General features: G+C 39.8%; 1 protein-coding gene across 1 annotated transcript; it reads left to right on the forward strand.

Annotated features, from left to right (window-relative positions):
* The first annotated feature begins 9,386 nt into the window (after positions 1–9,386).
* LOC129779198 (serine protease inhibitor dipetalogastin-like) lies at positions 9,387–11,901 on the forward strand. The gene is made up of 4 exons (XM_055786509.1): positions 9,387–9,536; positions 10,837–11,148; positions 11,392–11,411; positions 11,486–11,901. The coding sequence occupies exons 2-4, from the start codon at positions 10,917–10,919 to the stop codon at positions 11,762–11,764; spliced, it is 531 nt and encodes a 176-aa protein (XP_055642484.1). The 5' UTR covers positions 9,387–9,536; positions 10,837–10,916; the 3' UTR covers positions 11,765–11,901.
* Positions 11,902–22,029: the final 10,128 nt, after the last annotated feature.

The following is a 22,029-nucleotide window of genomic DNA, read 5'->3' on the forward strand; positions in this document are numbered from 1 at the left end:
GCTAGGGGACCAAAGATGAACTTTTCGTCTGACTCACGTTGGTCCCTGCGGATCAATAGGGGACTTTTATAAAAATCATTTTCCAATTTTGTTGCTGTCGCTTCCAGTTGACACTCTCTAAACAAAAAGCCCAATGTCGGTGCGATGAAACCAGCTCAACGTATTAAACTTTATAAGCGCTCTTGAACAGTCTGCCAAATAAAAGTTTTTTTGAGGTTCATCTATTTAAGAAAATCAACATGATCAAACTGTGATATTGAAATATATTGATATCGCGGGACATTTTCGTTTCTTTGGCCAAATGCGGGACGTTTCGCGGGACGGAATCTTACGCGGGACATTTTGTTGAAATGCGGGACTGTCCCGCGTAACGCGGACCGTCTGGTCAGTTTAGTCTATGCACACCCCGTAACTATAAAAGTTCGATCATAGGAAATAGCTTGGTCATTCACAGTTTTAGTTTAAAAAATAAATATTTTTACAATACTGGTTTCACTGAAGAAGATCAATGATATGAGAAACAAATATATGAACGTTGGAGTGGGCAGCACTCTCAGGCGGCTCAATCTGTTTATTGATAAATATGGAGAGTTTGAAATTCTTGAATATATTGTTTAATTTAATTTTGAATACATAGGGTATCGTATTTAAAAAAAAACTATTCTTTCTGTCCACGTGGACTCAGTTTATACCCCCTTCCCCTCTCCGTGGACAAGCGTGGACATTTTCTTACCCCCTACTTCCCCTGAATTTATACACGTGGTATGTGGACGCCCCTAATTTGATTTTTTCAGCGTTACACCGCAAATATGGAAGACAGCAGGTTTCCGCTCAAATTTCATGCAATTCAATCATTTGTATTTTTTTTTTTATTTAAATCGTTTATTTTTACAGGCTCAGTTACATAGGTTTAAAGGAGCCGAACTCCTTACTGTATTGTTACTAGTATATATACATTTTTCCTTAATTCTAATGTTAATAATATAGAAAACCGATTACTCGCGGTCAACTCGAGTTTAGAAGGGTGACATATTTTCTTCAGGAAAAGGAGGAGATATGAGGATATGTTGACAATGATCACACTCACACTCTCAATCACACTCTCATTCACACTCATCACACTCAATTCTTAAACCTATCTTATATCTAATATGTATTTACATTTCATCTTATTCTTAAGAAGGGATCCGATCTCTCACAAAGGAAAAGGAAAAGGAAAAACTAAGGGTATAAGGACAATCACACACGAAGATCGATAGCTTTAAGGAATACATATATTTGGGACATGTAATCAAGGTCTAACCGAGCCAACACGTCTCTCACCGGCATCATGGGCTGCCTTCCTCGGGCCCGAAGGGTGACTACTAAATTCGATCTGGCGACAAGATACAGCTCGCACGACCAAACAACGTGCTCGATGTCGTGGTAACCTTGGCCACAAACACAAAGATTGTTGTCGGCAAGATTAATACGAAAGAGTAGCGCATCTAACGAACAGTGATTGGACATGAGTCGGGAGAAGGTGCGAATAAAGTCCCGACTCAAGTCCAGACTTTTGAACCATGGTTTGAGGCTAACCTTAGGGATAATCGAGTGGAGCCACCGGCCCAATTCATCTTCGTTCCATTTTCGTTGCCAGTTAACTATGGTATTTTTGCGGACTAAAGAATAAAATTCATTGAAGGCGATTTGACGCTGATAAATATCGCCTTCAATTGCACCTACCTTTGCTAATGAGTCAGCCCTCTCATTACCCAGAATTGAGCAATGTGAAGGGACCCAGACAAAGGTAATGACATAACAGCGTCTGGATAAAGCACTCAAAATTTCTCGTATTCTCTCAAGGAAGTACGGCGAGTGCTTTTCCGGCCTCACTGAACGGATAGCTTCGACAGAGCTAAGACTATCCGTTACAATGTAATAGTGTTCAACAGGTCGTGAGGCGACGCTGTCCAGCGCCCAGTGTATCGCTGCCAATTCAGCAATATACACTGAGCAAGGATTCTGAAGACTGTGTGAGGTGCTAAAAAATTCGTTGACAACTCCAAATCCTGTGGACTCATTCATAGAGGACCCATAGTAAAGTACATATTATCACAATCGTTGGAACGATCCTCGATCGAAGATAATCTGATGTTCCATGGATATCCTGCTTCATGGACAGATCAAAATGCACAGAGGAATTGATGTAGTCAGGAAAACAAACACGGTTGGGAATATACGAAGAAGGATTAACCTGCATGGAGACGAATTCATGATATGAGCTCATGAATCCAGAATGAAAATTTAGCTCGATCAGCTGCTCAAAATTTCCGATCACCAATGGGTTCATAACCTTACACCGGATGAGGAACCGAAGAGATAATAAATTGAAGCGATCTTTTAGTGGGAGTAGGCCTGCCAAAACCTCGAGGCTCATGGTATGCGTTGAGGGCATACATCCCAACGCGATACGGAGACAAAGATACTGAATTCGCTCGAGTTTAATGAGGTGTGTTTTGGCAGCTGATTGAAAACAGAAACTGCCATACTCCATCACTGAGAGAATAGTTGTTCGATACAACATTATAAGATCTTCGGGATGGGCTCCCCACCAGGTGCCGGTAATTGTACGGAGAAAGTTTATTCTTTGTTGACATTTTTTACTCAGATACCTAATATGGGCCCCCCAAGTACATTTAGAGTCGAACCAGACCCCAAGATACTTGAATGACATAGCATGAGTGATCGGTTTACCCAAAAGTTGAAGCTTTGGTTTTGCTGGTTTATGCTTCCTAGAAAAAACCACCATCTCTGTTTTCTCCGTGGAGAATTCGATCCCTAGCCCAATCGCCCAGGTTGAAAAATTGTTCAAAGTATCTTGTAAGGATTCTTGCAGGTCGGATTCGTTTGATCCTACGACAGACACCACTCCATCATCTGCAAGTTGTCTTAGGCTGCAATTTTGTGTAAGGCAATTGTCAATGTCGCTTACGTAGAAGTTGTACAAAAGGGGGCTTAAACATGAGCCCTGGGGGAGTCCCATGTAAGAGACCCGACTTACTGCCGAATCTCCGTGAGAAAAGTTCAAATGTTTCTCACAAAGCAAGTTATATAACATATTATTCAATAGAGGCGGCAGACCCCGAGATTGTAATTTGTCTGACAAAACCTCTATTGAAACAGAATCAAAGGCCCCCTTTATGTCCAAGAATACTGAAGCCATTTGTTTTTTTTCGGCGTAAGCCGTTTGAATTTCTGAAGAAAGCAACGCAAGACAATCATTCGTCCCCTTGCCCCTGCGGAACCCATATTGTGTATCTGAGAGTAGGCCATTCGTTTCAACCCATCGATCAAGGCGAAACAAGATCATTTTCTCCAACAATTTCCGTATACAAGACAGCATTGCTATTGGACGGTACGAATTTAAGTCGGACGCGGGTTTTCCGGGTTTTTGAATAGCTATAACTCGTACTTGTCTCCAATCATCTGGAACAATATTATGCTCCAGAAACCGATTGAATAAGTTCAACAAGCGATGTTTCGCCACATCAGGGAGATTTTTTAGCAAGTTGAACTTAATTCTATCCGATCCCGGAGCAGAATTGTTACATGAAAGGAGAGCAAGAGAGAATTCTACCATCGAAAACTCGGAATCAAGATCGCACCTATCTTGTGGTATATCTCGAATAATTCTTTGCACTGGAGCGGAATCGGGACAAACCTTTCGTGCAAAATTAAAAATCCATCGATGTGAATATTCCTCGCTTTCATTGGATGAAGAGCGATTTCTCATGTTTCGAGCCACTTTCCATATTTTTTTCATTGACGTTTCTCGTGATAAACCTCCCACGAAATTTCGCCAATAAGCACGTTTTTTCCCTTTGATCAAGTTTTTAAATTGATTTTCAAGGTCCAAATACGTTTGAAAATTATCAATGGTTCCACGTTTCCGAAAAGCTTTAAATGCATTCGATTTATCTCCATAAAGCTTGGAACACTGGCCATCCCACCATGGATTGGGAGGCCTTCGACGAATAGTGGAACCTGGGATGGGTTTCGTTTGAGCGCGAACCGCGCTGTCATAGATCAAACGAGAAATGAAGTTGTACTCCTCCAATGGAGGCAAACCATCTCTGGAATTGATGGCTAGAGCAATCGCGTCCGCATATTTTTTCCAGTCAATGTGTTTTGTGAGGTCGTATGCCATGTTTATTGATTCAGAAGAATTCAACCCATTGGTGATAGAAATTTTGATTGGCAAGTGGTCACTACCGTTGGGATCCTGGATTACATTCCACTTGCAATCTAACGATAGTGAATTCGAGCAAAGCGAGAGGTCAAGAGCACTTGGATTAGCAGGAGGTTTAGGTACACGTGTTGTTTCCCCAGTGTTCAAAACGCTCATATTGAAGCTGTTACAAAGGTCATATATCAACGATGAACGATTATCGTCGTACGGTTCCCCCCAGGCAGTTCCGTGAGAGTTGAAGTCTCCCAAGATTAATCGTGGCTCAGGAAGGAGTGAGCACATGTCAACAAGTTGCTTGCGGCTAACCGCAGCTCTCGGAGGCCAATACAAGCTGACTATACAGAGGTCTTTGCCTCTGATGTTTGCATGACAAGCAACAGCTTCGATCCCTCCAATAGGTGGAAGGTCAATTCTAAAAAATGAGTGACACTTATTGATCCCCAATAGTACCCCTCCGTATCTGTCATCGCGGTCCAAGCGTATTATATTAAAATCGTGGAAAGAGAGATCATTTTGAGAAGAGAGCCAGGTTTCGGATAGAGCAAAAACATCACAATTGAGTTTATGAATTAGAAATTTGAATGTATCCAATTTAGGCATAAGACTACGACAATTCCACTGTAAAACAGTGATATCTCCGACCTCTCTATTTAAATTAGACATCAAGAGAGATAATCATTGCAAGGAGGGGCCATGTTTGCATCAATTGCTGCAAAATTGTCTTTAGTACTGGAAGCATTGCGGTGACAATGGTTCTGATGGAGTCGGAAACATTAAAACACGTGAAGATTTGATCCACAAGGTCAGACAACTTTATAAATCCCGATTGGGAAGTTGAACTTGACGGAAAAACAGGGACAGTTGGGGTTTTTGATGTCCCCTCGAGTGCTGGGTCGTTCGAAGGTGAACTATTACCACGGAGGCCAGGAGGGACCTGATTTTGCTTATCCGCTGCACTCGATTTTTTGGGCAAGCTAACAGGGGATATCACCGGAGGGACTTGTCCTTGAACTTTGGGAGTGGTCACATTTTTGCGCCGGGGATTCTCTTGAGAAATAAACGGCGTGCCCCCGTTAGCTGTATCCGCTTCCATTTCGTCAACTGGCAACGTAGCGAAGACATTGTGTGTATTGATTGGTTGTTGTTCTTGAGCCAGTGGAGAAGCGCCCTTCAAAATTTCTGCGAAAGTGCGTTTAGAGCGTTCCCTCAAAGAGCGCTTCTGTTTCTCCCAGCGAGCCTTGTATGTTTCACAAGCTGAGAGCACGTGTGGGGATCCCCCGCAATATGGACACTTATGCTCAGTCGCACAGCAGGATTTCCCCTCATGTTGTTCTCCGCAAGTGGCACATCGTTCTTTATTGGCACAATAAGCAGCCGTGTGACCAACTGACTTGCACTTTAGACAAGTCATTAGCTTTGGAATAAAAAGTCGCACGGCTTACCTCAATTTATCTACCATCACGTAGTCAGGGAGAGCTGAACCAGCGAAGGTGACTCTAAACGAGTTGGACGGCGTAAATATCTTTTCTTCTCCTTCATGGGAGACTGTTCCGAGCTGGCGGCAACCCAAGATCTTAACAGTCGTCGAGGGCAGTTTTTTAAAACGGCCGGTACCTTCACTCGTAATGTGTTCGCACGTCAAGCCCGTTTCGGTTATCACACCCTCAATTTCGACTATGTGAGAGGGAATGTAGACCCGATACTCAATTGTAAAATGCTGATCGACAACAATCTTGTTTGCGTCTTTTCGATCATTCACGACAACTCGCAATTTGTTTGGTCTAACCTTCGAAATTTCCGAAACGGAGGTATACCTTGCCAGATCTTTCGCGATCTGCATGACTCTCAACGCCTTTCCATTTGGCTTAGGCCTGAAGAAAACAACCCAGGGACCAGTTCCGGGCGCATCTTCTGGATAGACCTTTACACGGGGAGTGGGAATAACAGGGGGGAAGGCGAGGACGGGGATTGAGAGTGGGAAGGCGAAGGTTGAGAAGGAGCGGGAAGAACAGAGGTAGAAGACGAGGTTGAAGGTAGAGTGGGATCGTTAAGGGCAGATGGGAGATTTGCTAGTTTTTTGGAGGGAGGCTTGGTAGGGTTAGCTGACTCGTCCCCAGAAGAAGTATCTTCCGTATTTGGAACACGTTTGAGTGACTTTTTTTTATCCGTTAGGAGGGAACTAGAGTCAGAGACCTCCATATCCGAAGGTCCCCCACTCTCTGCCATTTTAAATTTTCACTTATATTCTAAGTATTTTTTTAAACAATATTTCACAATAAAATAATTCACAAAAACAAAAAAAAAACTTATAATTATTAAATATTTTCTCTCAGTATATTTAATGTTATTCACCTATGAACGCACTCCAGTGCAGATGAACGGGAGCGTGCTGAAAGCTCGTTGGTGGTGGGAATGTGCCTACGACACCACTACACACAGTCGTCGGTGAAAGCTTACCCGCACTGTCACTGTTGGCACGATGACTCGGCGAAATCTCCAATGTCGGTGAAGCAGCGACAAAACAAGAACCAATGCTTGGCTTTCCGAGGATGAAAGCCTCTATCCACTTGCAGGCAGGGCACTTCACTCACTATCCAGATAGCGAAATGAACTCTTCAGCGGCAAAAAAAACAACAATCACGCGGTAACCGATAACGGAACTTGGACGCGACTTTCCTTCGTCTGGTTACTTCGGACAATCGGCGAAGAATGAATCATTTGTTTTTGTCATTCGAAAAAAATGTCAATTTTTTACAACATTTCAAACTATATTCGAATGCCCCTCATATCTCTTGACAGCAAAACTTCAAATTAAATATGAAGTATATTACTGATACACAACTGCTTTTAACTGGACTGCAGTCCAATTTGTACATGCCCAGTAGAGGAGCAAACCAGCTGGCCTGCGCACTGGCACATAGTTACGCTCAAAATTTGATCGACTTGAGCTTAACGCATTTCTTTTAATCTTGCATCTCTTGTCTGAAGAATTATGCCTCTATTTTGATTTTGACATTTGCTACTCAGCTATCAAAATGCCCAAGCATGAGTAGCAACGCATCGGAATTTTGCTCACTTTTGCTTATTGCACGTCGAGTTAGCGAAATCGTTAATCCTTTCGCTACGAGCGTCGTCTATAGACGACATCAGGGTGATACTATGTGCATCACATCAGCGCGATATGCATACTTTTCTGCGCAGTGCTCCGTACAGCGATATCACTCCGCAGTCGAATCAACCGTCACCAATGTTATAGTGTTCAGGAACGTTTGTCTACAGCCAGTCGATGTGAAATCGAAATCTGGAAGCGATAGGGGTAGTGGGGGCAAATTGGTCATAGGGGGGCAAAGTGGTCACCTGCTTGTTTGGTAGAATAACTATTTACTATAGATGCCGTATTGATAGTCTCCTTATGTTTGACGAATTTAATGACTTTTGAGGCACCCTGTACTTCAGTAGAGCCGTCGCATGTCAACATATAAATAAAAACAGAAATTGCTCTTTCGATAGCCATTAGGCCATAGTTCTGTGCGCATGGCATCTAAGGAATTCCTCGTGAAATTTGGTTTATTCAAAAAAAGTGGTCATAGGTGAATAACAACTTACAATGTTCTGTTTACTAAAGCTGATATACCGCATCACATTCTGTTTTTCGAAGAGGATCCTTTTGTGGTTTTGAACCTGTATAAACATGCTACTCCAACTAAACCAAGCCTTATTATGCGGAACGTTATGTGTTTCTTACTACGTTTTTGTTTGCATAAGAAAATTTAAATTGAGACTCTAGGTGAATAGGACAAGCTTATTTCATACATGTGCATACTATATTAAACATGATTTAAACAAATTTGGGCGAATAAAACGCATAAATCTATCCAATTTAGCTTGATATGTGCGAGTGACCACTTTGCCCCCACTAGGTGACCACTTTACCTCCAAGCAAAAATAATGTTCGATTTTTTACCTTTTTTTCTGATGATGAAAAATGTACTATTTTGAATTTTTATTATAAAAGTCGTTTGCTATCTTGAACAACAATGAGTTGAACTATAATATTCTTCGAGAAACGGGAATTGAAGCGGTATGTGGACGCCGGAAACGGGCATATTCCTTGGGGTGACCACTATGCCCCGCACTTTCCCTACCATAAAGCGTGACCAGCGCTTTCAAGCGGAATCCCAATCTCTCCGTCCGAAATATCGCATATAAGAGGTCTGTTCAAAAAGTATCGCGACTTTCGAATTTACACGGGTTACGTATATTCGATTCTAGATTTTTTTGTGGCATTATGTTGGTACTCATGTCTTTCACTTATGCTGACAAGTACGGCTATTTTGAATGTACAGTTAATTTTTGACAACAGCTTTTCTTACACGTTCTGCGATAACGAACAAAACTACTACCTTTCACGGAAATCTGAGAACCACTATATAGGTTCGGCATGGAATGGCTAGACTGCGATATTTCCGTTTGGATGAATAATTCCTCGTTCGTCTTTGACGATGAATGATTTAACAAATATTGATCGCACCGGAAATCGAAACTATAACTTCGTGAAAAAAATCAACTCATGAAGATGGAATATCGTCATTTTAAAGTTTCGATTATTGGAGTCTCCATAACTACCTTCCGATTTCATTTCAAAAATCACTCAAAAATTCCGGCCTTGCATTCTGTTCCTCCATTTTTTTTGTCGAGTGCGACAATACAGTTTTAATGACAAAATGTATTGTATCAGTATTTCTACAATAGAAGAACATCGACTAAATTACTTGCTGAGCAGTCCAATACACGCCCCATCTCAATCGTTCCACCCATCATACGAAATTTCTACTAATAACTTCCCACACCATAACTCGAATGGAAATTTATCAATGGTTCCGCGAAGCATTTGTCAGCAGACTTCCCAAACGTTCAGTTGTGAAACTATTTAGACTAGATTGAGAGAAAAAAAAGTCCTGTATTGAGCTTTGTAACATCATTTGTCAAAATGAAATTAAACGGTTCCGCTATGAAATTATGTGTCGTTTTACTTTGGAATTACACACTTCTTAATTTTTTTCCCTCGACACCGATCTGTTGAATCCAAGGTTTGTGTTTTAGTCTGATTGTAACAACTTTTGGACAATTCTAAATGAATTAACGTTATCATGATGTGTGCCATCCATTAGAATTCATATAAAAGCGTGAGCCACAAAGCATTCTAATCAGTCGGCTGTGAAAATTCTAGTGATAACGAATCACACTTCCGAAACTAGGAAAAAGTGCTGGTTTGAAGTAACACGAGAAACAGTTTTGAGCAGTAGTAAGTATCCTTTGAGTAGGGCTGTTTTAGTGTGAATAAACTGCAGACAATTAGAGCAGAATTATCTTTTTCTGGAACTATTTTCATAGTATTTTTTTAATGGTCGAATAATACGAGTTAGTGTCAATATTTAGTTCACACACAAAGTGACGTTTGATTCTTTATAGCGAGGAAAACGATGCTTTCCTGTGTGCAAGTGAAAGTGCAACTGTAAGTGCAGTGAAAGAACGCTTTCCTATGTGTACTTAAGTGCAGCGGAAGAATATCAAGAGCATTCACAAATATTTATTGTGAATGACGTGACGATGAGAAATTTGGTGACCGGAATAAATCGCCACAGTAAACAACTGCAACAGAAACAACCGCTTAGAAAAAGTGTAGTAGGCTAGAAATATTTGGCGCGGGAAAAACATCATGTGCCTCACATTTCTATTATAAATTTATTCTCTTGTTCTCGTTTTTCGAAATTTATTCTGAGGACAATGTAATGGGGACGAAGTCCCCATTTGGCGAGGATAAGGAATCGAGGCGGCCCATGCCGCCAAGATGACGCAATCCGAGTCCACCGCCGACCCGCCGTCGGAAGCGGCGGTGTCTCGCACGCAAACCTGGGATCCACTGATTGCCCGGTTAGTTTGAAACATAGGATACGATCCTTTAGCAATGTCCGACCGAGCTCTAGCGAGCGTCGGACGGTATACGTCTGCCCGGGGCGTTACGTTTGCCCGGTTAATTCTTGTTTTGAAATACAATACCGCGCCACAATATTTATAGCCTACTACACATTTTATAAGCGGTGGTTTCTGTTGCAGTCGTTTTCTGTGGCGATTTATTCCGGGAACCGAGAAATTTAATTGTCATCGAATGAATGATGACAATAACGCATAAGACTCAAAGAATTGAGTGACATAAATCATTAAAATAAATAAAGATTACCAAAATGTTATTTGGTATTGATGTGTTCATTTTTCTCTCAATTCACGATAAGGATAACCCTGTAAATCATTACAGTTAGTGGAGTACATACACACACTTGTACGTATAGAACATGATAATGTTCAGCGATTAATAGACGTGGAAAAAGCTCCTACTGGAGTTTTGGTTGATGGGGAGCTTTGAATGGTATAGTGCTGTACAACCATCTAAAAATGATACATTTGCGTTGTTTTGGAAACTGCGTCTTTTACGTCATGCATGACAGAAGATCACTTTCCAGAAGTGTATTACAAATCGTTTTAGTAGACCGGCTTATCTTATCATTTGGCACGATATGTCTAATCTCCTCACATTCATCCCACAGATATCCGGTAAACTCAGTGCTATCCATTGTTCATCGAAGTCAGTCATACAAGGTGCATTGAAGCATCAACGACACAAAGAATGCGGTTCCTGACACTTGCTGTAATCTTCCTGGCGGTTTTCTTGGTAGGACTCCCGAAGGACACCAAAGCCGATATCTACTCCGAAATGAAAGATTGCGCTTGCTCGTTCAACTACCTCCCAGTATGCGGCAGTGACAACCACACTTACTCCAATGAATGCATGCTCGGATGTGCTATGAGGACACCAACGGGTGCTAGAATAGGACTCCGTAAACTTCATAATGAATCATGCTGAAACTAATTCTTTTGGAACCTGACTGCAACCATTCAATAAATTGATATTTTGCTGCAAACAACAGTGTTTACTGTTTATTCACATGTTTCCTTTGTTTCCCTAACACAACAAATGCGATTGCGAACTGATGTGTAAACATTCAGTTTTCTTTCTCTCTCGCTAAAATAGCTTATCTATTCTAGTTTCTCACGAGTGTTTCACGTTAAGCACTCGACTCTGGACATCTTATCGAAACCAGGCGATCCGATAAGCTTCAACGCATTTTTTTTGTTTTAATCGATAAAGTCCGTATAAAATAATTGCGCCTTCGGTGACATTCGTCAGTATCGTAGAACCAATCGAGTCGAGCTAAAATGCGTCATCTGATAATTACCTTTGCGGTTTTGGCCATCTTTGGGGCCCTGCTAGCGGAAGCTAACGTCGGCGACATACGTCGAGGTGTTTGTGCCTGTCCGAGAATTTATCGACCCGTTTGTGGCAGCGACCAGCAAACCTACAGCAACGAGTGCCTTCTGAAGTGCCAGATCTCAACGGATTTGGGTAGATCTAGCGGGCTAAAGAAACTTAAGGACGGAATATGCGATGACTTGCATGATGATATCCCAGAATAATTTTGCGGATTTCTGGCTTTGACTATGGCAGATATATGGATAACAATATAATTTGGCGTAATAAATTGAAAATCAATTGAGGGGAAGATGTGATATCGAAAGAAAGGTACAATAAAATTAATTTATCACCATTAGAACATATTTTTGTAAGTAATAGAAAAGAAGGAAATAAATACTGCACTTGTTTGAAAACACGGGAATTCTATCATCTGAAGTTTTTTGTTTCAGCCACGTCATGGTTTACGGAAATGCTTATCTCGTGGACGCAAAAACCAAATGAGTCAGTAAGTGAATAGTAAACTTACGTGTTACTATCGAATTTTTTTATGAAAAACTTCTATGTATCAAATAAATTAAGGTGGTATTTAAGAATAAAAGCTGACTGTATTTTGGAATAGAAGTTACGAATATCTGTAGTTTTTCTATAATCAGTTCGAAATGGATTTTATGCTTTGTCTGAATAGCAATTAGACGACATCTTCATCAAAGTGAAATTTTATGCTATTAGAATATAAACATAAGGTTCTGTATAACATCATTGTCAAGTCATGCAGAGAAAGTATTGTCCTTAAGCGAGTAATGGATGGACATCAACTTGAGAAGCAGTATATTGAAATCCCCACTTTTCGAACTACGCATTCATAGGAACGTAGATAGCTCAGCCATTTTCCAAGATATCACCCAAATTCCAAGGATTCACCCAACAAATAAGTGTATTCTGCTTGTGAAATGTGAAAAATTTATCTGAAATCCTTTGACTTTCTGAAAAGTCGAACAGGTATAAAAAGTTTCTATAGAGCGTAAGATTTTTACCAACAACATTTCGCGTGGTCTATCGGGTTATCGATGTTAGATGGTTGGATGAAAAAATGTTGGATAAAAAATTATATAGCCTAATTCTTAACCTAAAAATGCCTTGAGAAAAATTGAGATTAAGAAAAATACATTCTTTCATTAATCGTGATTACAGTGGCAACTATTCGATGTATTCGAACGATTAACCGACGTCTCTAGACGGAATTACAATGTTATTGTTTTTGTATATGCTGTTGCGCGCATCTACGGGTGACAGCTTGGCTGCCACCAGTGAGCTCAGCGGCGTTTGAGTTATTGACGAATTTACGTTGGATTTACAACCAGATGGCGCAGCGAGTAAAATTAGGATGTTTTGTTTTTTTGGTATGAAATTCGTTCAAATTTTCTAGAAAAATCAGAATTTATCTTCAAATTTCCCGGTTTCATGGATTCTTTCCACGCTTAAAAGGTTAGAAAATCATCATTTTACAATGTGCTATGTACATTACGAGGAATGGCTTGTTACAAGTATTGTATCTTTAATTTTTTTTAACTAAGTGAACGATGAATAGGGTGTTTTGCGCTAAAAATACTGCAAATCCTTCTAGTATCGGCTCCTACATAACCAGTGATATCAGCCAATTTGATATGATATCGATTTCACCGCAATTATCCATAGTATCAATAACCGGTATGCATTATCAAACTTAAAATTTTCGAAGATTGTCTATGACAGAACCCCATCTTTCTTACCATATACTTACGACATTCAATGGCTGGAATGAATCTAAATTGAAATAAAATGAATAATCACCACCGAATATTGCTTTTCAGTGCGTAAAATAAACAAGCACCCTCACTTTTGTGGTTCTGAGTTCTAATGTAGATGTCGCATGAGCTCATTCAGCTTTGCGTAAATTCGTCAATTGGCGATCTAACCTACAAATCTACACCATTAAAGAAGGAAATTCGAGAGTACAATCAAACACAGAAAAATGCACGATTCCTGCATGTGAGAACTACCTTGGAAAACCCGGAAGTAAAATATACGTGATTTGTTTTTGAGTTTTAGGTTACATTAGCATCATTTTCTTAGTTCAAAAACAAAATCCAAATGTCTCACCGATCGTTTACGTTTTGCGTTAGATCGCCAGTTTTTTTACGAAATTACAAAAACATATTGAACGAAAACTATGTCTGATGATGATTTTATATTATGATAATAATAATTTGTGGAACCAACAGGAAATGTACCGACCGAAAGGTTACCGAAAGGTTAAGTGAGTGTCAGGACTACATGTGTTAGGTAATCAAACAATATGAAGTAGAAATTTTCATTCAACCTTTATATTTTTACACTGCACTTGGTCCTTGTGATCTGATAGAGAAAAATTTACACTAATATCGCCACCAGACGTCGACACTGTACATTTGTCATCGCAAATATAAACAAATCAGACTATATAACGCACACCAATAAACCACCGCATTCGGGAAACTGAAAACGTTTTTTAATTACAGAGTCAGTTCGGAACTCAGTTTTAAAAACGAATTCGCTATTGACGAATTTACGTTCGATTTACAACCAGATGGCGCAGCGAGTAAAATGAGGATGTTTTGTTTTTTTGGTATGAAATTCGTTCAAATTTTCTAGAAAAATCTGAATTTATCTTCAAATTTCCCGTTTTCATGTATTCTTTCCACGCTGAAAAGGTTAGAAAATCATCATTTTACAATGTGCTATGTATATTACGAGGAATGGCTTGTTATAAGTATTGTAAAATAAACGTCAATTGACGAATTTACGCAAAGCTGAATCAGCTTATGCGACATCTACATTAGAGCTCAGAACCACAGAAGTAAGGGTGTTTGTTTATTTTTCGGTCGGTCGTGATTATTATGTGGACTAGCCATTTACTGACCTGCATCAACACGTCCTCATGACTTGCCTTGTAAACGAAGACTGTCCGAATCGAGGCTTCATCCGATCATTATAATCCCGAACCCGAACGATGTATAGCAACGGAGCGAACTCGCTAGAAGCCGAGCAATATGCCAGCGGTTGAGTACTGAGTGGATAGAGTGCCGTCACTCACACACTAGTCTGATGCATGTTGCGTAATTATTGAATAGGCTAACTCATACCACACAATTATTTTCATTAATTTCGATTTCAAATCATTTTAGCCATTAAATGTCATCAGTAAATGGTAAGAAAATTATATTTTTGTCTATTTACAATGGTCTCAACACGCGATTGGACCAAAGTCATAGATAATCTTCTAAATGTTTATGTTTGATAGTGAATATAGGTTATGAGCATTAACTTCCGGACATTTTTCACAGGCTCAAACTGTGTAAATGACGATGCAATCGATATCATATCAAGTGATTATTCATTTTATTTCAATTTAGATTCATTTCAGCCATTGAATGTCGTCAGTATATGGTAAGAAAGTTGGAGTTTTGTATATTTACGATGGTTTCAACACGCGATTTGACCAAAGTCATAGATAATCTTCAAAAATTTTAAGTTTGATAATGCATACCGGTTTTTGATACTATGGATAATTACGATGAAATCGATATCATATCAAATTGGCTGATATCATTAATTATGTAGGGGTCGATACGAGAAGGATTTGCAGTATTTTTAGCGCAAAACACCCTATTCATCGTTTACTTAGTTGAAAAAAATTAAAGTTACAATACTTATAACAAGCCATTCCTCGTAATTGGCGATCTAACGTACAAATCTACACCTAGGCGGCGCTGCGGTGAAAGTGATGATGGTTTTAAATTTTGCCATGTGAGCTTATGGAAGGTTTGTAGTTCTTTCCATAAATTACAATGTTATAATCATAAAAGATTATTTGATTGCGATGAGTTTGTAAGAAATTTAATTCTGCGCAATTTAATATATAACATGTAATTTATTTACCTCTTTCAGTAGTGAAAACTATAAAAATGTTGACAATGGTTGAATTAAAAAAGGAAATTCGAGAGCACAATCAAACACAAGTAGAAAAATGCACGATTCCTGCATGTGAGAACTACCTTGGAAAGCCCGGAAGTAAAATATACGTGTTTTGTTTTTGAGTTTTAGGTTACATTAGCATCATTTTCTTAGTTCAAAAACAAAATCCAGATGTCTCACCGATCGTTTACGTTTTGCGTTAGATCGCCAATATACATAGCACATTGTAAAATTATGTTTTTTTTTGAACGAATTTCATACAAAAAAATACAAAACATCCTCATTTTACTCGCTGCGCCATCTGGGTGTAAATTCGTCAATTGACGATCTAACGTACAAATCTACACCCAGGCGGCGCTGCGGTGGAAGTGATGATGGTTTTAAATTTTGCAATGTGGTTTTATGGAAGGTTTGCATTTCTTTCCATAAATTACAATGTTATAATCATAAAAGATCATTTCATTGCGACGAGTTTGGAAGAAAATTTAATTCTGCGCAAATTTTATATATAACATGTTATTTTCTTACCTCTTTCAGTAGTGAAAACTGTATAAGGGCACCCGCAAACTGCAGACTTTTTTTCAGCCGATAGTTTGGTCAGATTGGTTCGCTAGTGACGAATTTACGCAAAGCTGAATCAGCTCATGCGACATCTACATTAGGGCTCAGAACCACAAAAGTGAGGGTGTATGTTTATTTTACGCACTGAAAAGCAAGATTCGGTGGTGATTATTAATTTTATTTCAATTTAGACTCATTTCATCCATTGAATGTCGTCATGGTAAGAAAGTTGGAGTTTTGTATATTTACAAAGGTTTCAACACGCGATTTGACCAAAGTCATAGAAAATTTTCGAAAATTTTAAGTTTGACAATGCATACCGGTTATTGATACTATGGATAATTGTGATGAAATCGATATCATATCAAATTGGCTGATATCATTGATTATGTAGGGGCCGATACGAGAAGGATTTGCAGTATTTTTAGCACAAAACACCCTATTCATCGTTTACTTAGTTGAAAAAAATTAAAGTTACAATACTTATAACAAGCCATTCCTCGTAATATACATAGCACATTGTAAAATGATGATTTTCTAACCTTTTCAGCGAGGAAAGAATACACGAAACCGGGAAATTTGAAGATAAATTCTGATTTTTCTAGAAAATTTGAACGAATTTCATACCAAAAGAAAACAAAACATCCTCCTTTTACTCGCTGCGCCATCTGGTTGTAAATCACACTATCTGGTTGTGCGCACACTAGCCAACTGTCGGTCGCATATTCTGGAAAGACTGTATTTAATTTGTGTTTGACAACGGAGAAGAGAACGGTGAAGGCAAATCAAAAAGAGATTCAGAGAGCATTGGGTGCATCCCACTCTCATTGATTCGCACGGCGCGTATGTCGGATTCCAAAATTGAGAGCGAATTGAACTATCGACCGATAAACAATCGTCGTGTGTGCGTAGGTCGATGCTAGTCAGTACTGATTAAACGGATGGCCGACAGAATAGTTTAAATGCAATCGGGAAGCCTATCAAACTTTTTTATCGGCCCAAACTGAATCGGTGTAGTGTGCGCATATGCATATCGCTTCATACAGATTAAGTCGTCCCACCTATCTATCGGACGATAAAAGTCTGCAGTGTGCGGGGACTCTAAATGTTGGCAATGGTTGAATCAAAAAAGGGAATTCGAGAGCACAATCAGGAACAAGTTGAAAAATGCATGATTCCTGCATGTGAGGACTAACTTGGAAAGTCCGGAAGTGAAATATACGTGATTTGTTTTTGAGTTTTAGGTTACATCATCATCATTTTCTCAGTTCAAAAACAAAATCCAGATGTCTCACCGATCATTTACGTTTTACGTTAGATCGCCAATTAGCGTAAGAACACACTGGACGGCTTCCCCGCGCGGATTTTGCAATGACAGACCGCCGCGGGGCCTCGATAATGGAATGTGAATGAGATAAAACACACAAGGCGGAGCGGGTACGGCCGGTTCTAAAGTCACTGTTGTAAGGTTCCTCATTCTCTGCGGTGGCTCGATGGAGATGATGCGCCGCAACGGTTTTGTGATAGTATTAGTGTTTATGCGGTGCACATGAAGCAAAGTAATAGTTAATGTACTATCGGTGAGCCAATACGTGAAAATCACTCTGCGGTCATGTAGCTGCGGATTCTCGAATACTACCCAAATTATCGAGAAATGCAATATTTCAGACGTGTGCGATCAACTTCTTTCTCCCTCTCGCTCAGGTAAACATCCCTCTTCCGTTTTCCACCATTCTGTCTTTATATACCTCCCCTCTAATCCGCTTACTGTCCAAACAGTTGTACCTTGTACCATAGACTCGTCTTGCATCCGTCTATAAAAATATGATAATGGCCGCTAGTGAAGCCGTCGAAAGCTGCTGAATGTGTTTTTCATCGAGCTCCTGCTGCGACTTGTCATTGCGAGAATCGCGCGGGAGAGCCGTCTAGTGTGTTTCCACGCTTAGCAGCGATCGATTGGAAGCTAGGGATGCCCATGTTCCCAACACTCCTAATTGACTTTTTACTATTTCTTTTTAGTATAAATTTCGTAGTACTTCTATCCCTTCGCATTTAACAATAAATGAAATTTATTCTGCATTTCCGAAAAATTTATCGTTATTCATCAAGGTTTAGCTGTCTGATAGTGCTTCCTGGTCGAAAATCCATATTTTTTTTCATATCGCTCAAATTCTTTGCTAAAATGTGTAGTTTGATAGTAACGCATATCAATCGAGAGCGACCTATTTATTTCCATTAGTTTAAGAGCACAATACCGAAATGACAAGATGAAGACACCGTCAAAGCATGTTAGAATGTTGTAATATTAAAAATACACGACATTGTTTTCCTAGATGGAGTTTTTGGTTCAACTTCCGCTCATGATGTGAAAACCGTTTCGCTTTCATCTTTTGAAAACTTCCAATGCTATTTTTAACAGCGTGATGATATCCTTATCAATTTTTGACGTAGGACTACGTCTAACCTACAATATAGGGGCCCATTTCAATATTTCAATGTAAAAATGTGTTTAGTTTTTGAACGTTAATACCTCTTCAATTATTTGACGGATTTTTATTTCAAATACACGAATTGATAGGAAATATCCTCAGCAATTTTTTGTATGCTCTATTTTTCAGTTCATTCAAAGCTATTCATTACAAGCAACCACAGGAACGGGCGAAACGTAGGGACAAGGTGAAGACGAGTGGGAACGCAAAAGAGATTATGTATACCGGCGGTCGCTACAACGTAGACTGTATGACTATATAAAGAACTAGATGGTGGTGCTTGGACATTGAATGAACTCTCAGAGTTTAAAGTCTCTCTAATTCATTACCTGTTACCTGCTTGGACACATTCTATCATCGGACGCCAAGCAGGAAAGACACCGAGGAGCGATTGTGAACGAGAAAACGTTTGTGCGTTGCTGTTTTCTCACCACGTGGGGGATGGTTTTGCATAACGCCGATTTCGGTCGCGCGCTCCATTGTGCTTGGCGTCATTCTATCTTCTGATTGATTTTCAGCATAACAGATATTGATGCATTTGCAGGCGATGTATGCGGTGCAATACCCCAAAAGGGAGAGACAGGAGTTTCTATGGGATGTGGAGCAGGAGAGCCTTATCGCTTATCGAAGTGTGTTAAAAGCGGTGGAAGCATCGCGCCGGGTGAAGGAGAGGCTAATCGCCCTCGATTTGATTGAATGCTGGAGTTTTTAAACGGTTTTATTTAGCTGTAACATGTTTGTATGTACCCCCTTCCTGCTGACCGATTGATCTGAAATTTGGAACACAATTTTTTTCTCTGCCGTCATTATAAAACTGCGTATTTCATGATCTTGAAAATCCAAGATGGCGGCCACTACAAAATAGCGGATTACATATTTCCTCAAACCCCCATCAATATGGGTATCAAATGAAAGAGGTTGGCTAGTAGAACACAGATATTTATGAAAAATGCAAATTCAAATTGGCCACCACTACAAAACGGCGTCATATATATTTTTTGCAACCCCAGCAGAATGGATATCAATGAAGGGGCTTGACCAGTAGAACACAGCTATTTATGGAAACTTCAAATCCAAGATGACCGCATTAGCAAAATAGCCAACTACCTTTTTTAAAATAGTTTCATTCAACTTGACCTGTTTGTATGGTTGTTGGGGTTGTTCAATTTTTCACCGTTCCTTTTGACTAATTGATCTGAAATTTGGTACACATCTTTATCTCTGCTGTCAGTATAATACTGCGTATCCCATTACTTTAAAAAATCCAATTTGGCCGCCGCTATAAAATGGCCTTAGTGTAGTCCTACGTCTCTCCGGTTATGTCCCCTACATTACCCACCCGTCTTTTTTATCCGATAAGGTTTTGTCTCGCTTCAGCTTTTCTTCGACGATTTCCACTAACTGAATTCCATTAACGAAGCCCTTGATTTCATTTCACCTAAGCAGCTCAGCAAGTTTACGTCTGTTTATGCTACAAAATGTCCGAGATAAGATTCACAAATGATACTTTGATATAATGTAAATATAACGTAATATAACGTTATAAAAACGTGAGTGGAATTTGGATGAAACTAAGGAGTTATACTTCACGGGTATTGTTGGGAAACAAATTAAAGAATTGAGTGCAGACCGCTACTATTAATAAACTTCTATATCAATGTTCAAACATAGCATAGAAAATAGAAACGAGCTTAAAATGAAATTTGCGCGCAGTTCAATTACTTTATCGGGTTTTATTAAAAAAAGGAGAAATGTCAACGCTTGTCCACGGAGGGGGAAGGGGTGTCTAAAATCGTGATTTTTTTATCCACGTGGTATATGGACGATCCATAACATGTTTTTTCGTTACATGGAATACATGTTTGATTTTTCTTCATAGGAGATTCATTCCTCGAGTTTTGCGCTTAGCATAAACTGACCAGACGTCCGCGTTACGCGGGACAGTCCCGCATTTCAACAAAATGTCCCGCGTAAGATTCCGTCCCGCGAAACGTCCCGCATTTGGCAAAAGAAACGAAAATGTTCCGCGATATCAATATATTTAAATATCACAATTTGATCATGTTGATTTTCTTAAATGAATGAACCTCAAAACTATTTTTTGGCAGACTGTTCAAGAGCGCTTCTAATGCATCTAAAGATTAATAAGTTGAGCTGGTTTTATCGCAGCGACATTTGGTTTTTTTTAGAGAGTGTCAACTGGATGCGACAGCAACAAAACTGGAAAATGATTTTTATAAAAGTCCCCTATTGATCCGCAGGGACCAACGTGAGTCAGACGAAAAGTTCATCTTTGGCTTAACGTTTTAAATAAGCCGGAAGAACTAGTGTATACTCGACAGGAAGAGGCAGACTTGTTTGATGAAGTATCGTAAATGAAGCGCTGGGCAGTCTTACGGAAGTTGGCCGGAACCTGAAATATGGCCGATGAAAAGATGTATATCGGCGTGTTATTTTACCTTTTCGTGGCTTTGGTGGTCGTCTGTCTCTCTATTTTAGCCATTCGCCCAAAAGTTTTCTATCGAGCGAAGCTGGGGAATGTTGGAAAGGTTGGTGGTCTTCGCGACAATATTTATCTCCAGCCGATCCATCCTCCAGTGATCTTTTGGCATAATGGGCTGATCCCAGGTTGGGCATAAAGCCCACATCACCTTCCCAACTCCGGCAAGCACTTCGTACTATATATCTTCCAGTTCACCATATGACTCGAAAGAAGAGCGGCTTAGACATTCCCTTCACGTCTGTCAGAGAAGGATCTTCTTCGAGAACTTGATGTGAATGATATATTTGACGTCATCGCTTACCTGGGGAACGTAAAGTACCCGGTTCCCTGTCATTCGCTGAATTCTAGCATCAAGTACGTCTCGTCTTTCATTATGAGTACGAAAAGAAGTTTTTAACTTCTTTCGCCGGAAAGAAGTTTTTCACCAGCACCTTAAGCTACTCCTTGCTTGGTGCTCAGATACGGCCGGTCTCGTCTGACGCTTCCGCATAAAAATGTCCATTTTGGCCAGATTCTTCTCCACCGTTTGGCCGGTTGCTTCGATCTCCCGGCTTAAGGAGCGGCGAAGAGATGATATTGTAAATACCAGATCGGCTATATCTGGCGGACACAAAGTGCCTCAGGATGTCCAAATCCTTCACTGTGGGGTGGAGCTTGCAGTATGGAAAAATCATCAAATTGCTTGACAGTGCTGCTGCTGCGAATCAACAGCCTTGAATCATTTTTGTTGTAGATTAAATAAACGTAAGATTTGAAGAAAAAAAAATTCAAGAAAATTTGTTCCTATAAATGATCTTTCATCGCCATCCGAAATTAGTCCATTTTTTGAATGCATACGTTAACACTAAAATCGATGAAAAATGAATTGGAATTTTGGTAATTTGATGAAAATTGTAGAATTTGAATCGGGCTTGCCAGGCGTAAATGCTCTGATTGATCA

This window comes from Toxorhynchites rutilus, chromosome 3 (genome assembly GCF_029784135.1).
Source record: "Toxorhynchites rutilus septentrionalis strain SRP chromosome 3, ASM2978413v1, whole genome shotgun sequence".
Classification (NCBI taxonomy): Eukaryota; Metazoa; Arthropoda; class Insecta; order Diptera; family Culicidae; genus Toxorhynchites; species Toxorhynchites rutilus.

Bases quoted from the DNA above. Each gene is read 5' to 3' on its own strand.
- LOC129779198 (XM_055786509.1), top strand. From the start codon at position 10,917: ATGCGGTTCCTGACACTTGCTGTAATCTTCCTGGCGGTTTTCTTGGTA. The intron at 11,149-11,391 runs GCTGAAACTAAT...TATCGAAACCAG, and splicing joins TAAACTTCATAATGAATCAT to GCGATCCGATAAGCTTCAAC. The intron at 11,412-11,485 runs GCATTTTTTTTG...TCAGTATCGTAG, and splicing joins GCGATCCGATAAGCTTCAAC to AACCAATCGAGTCGAGCTAA.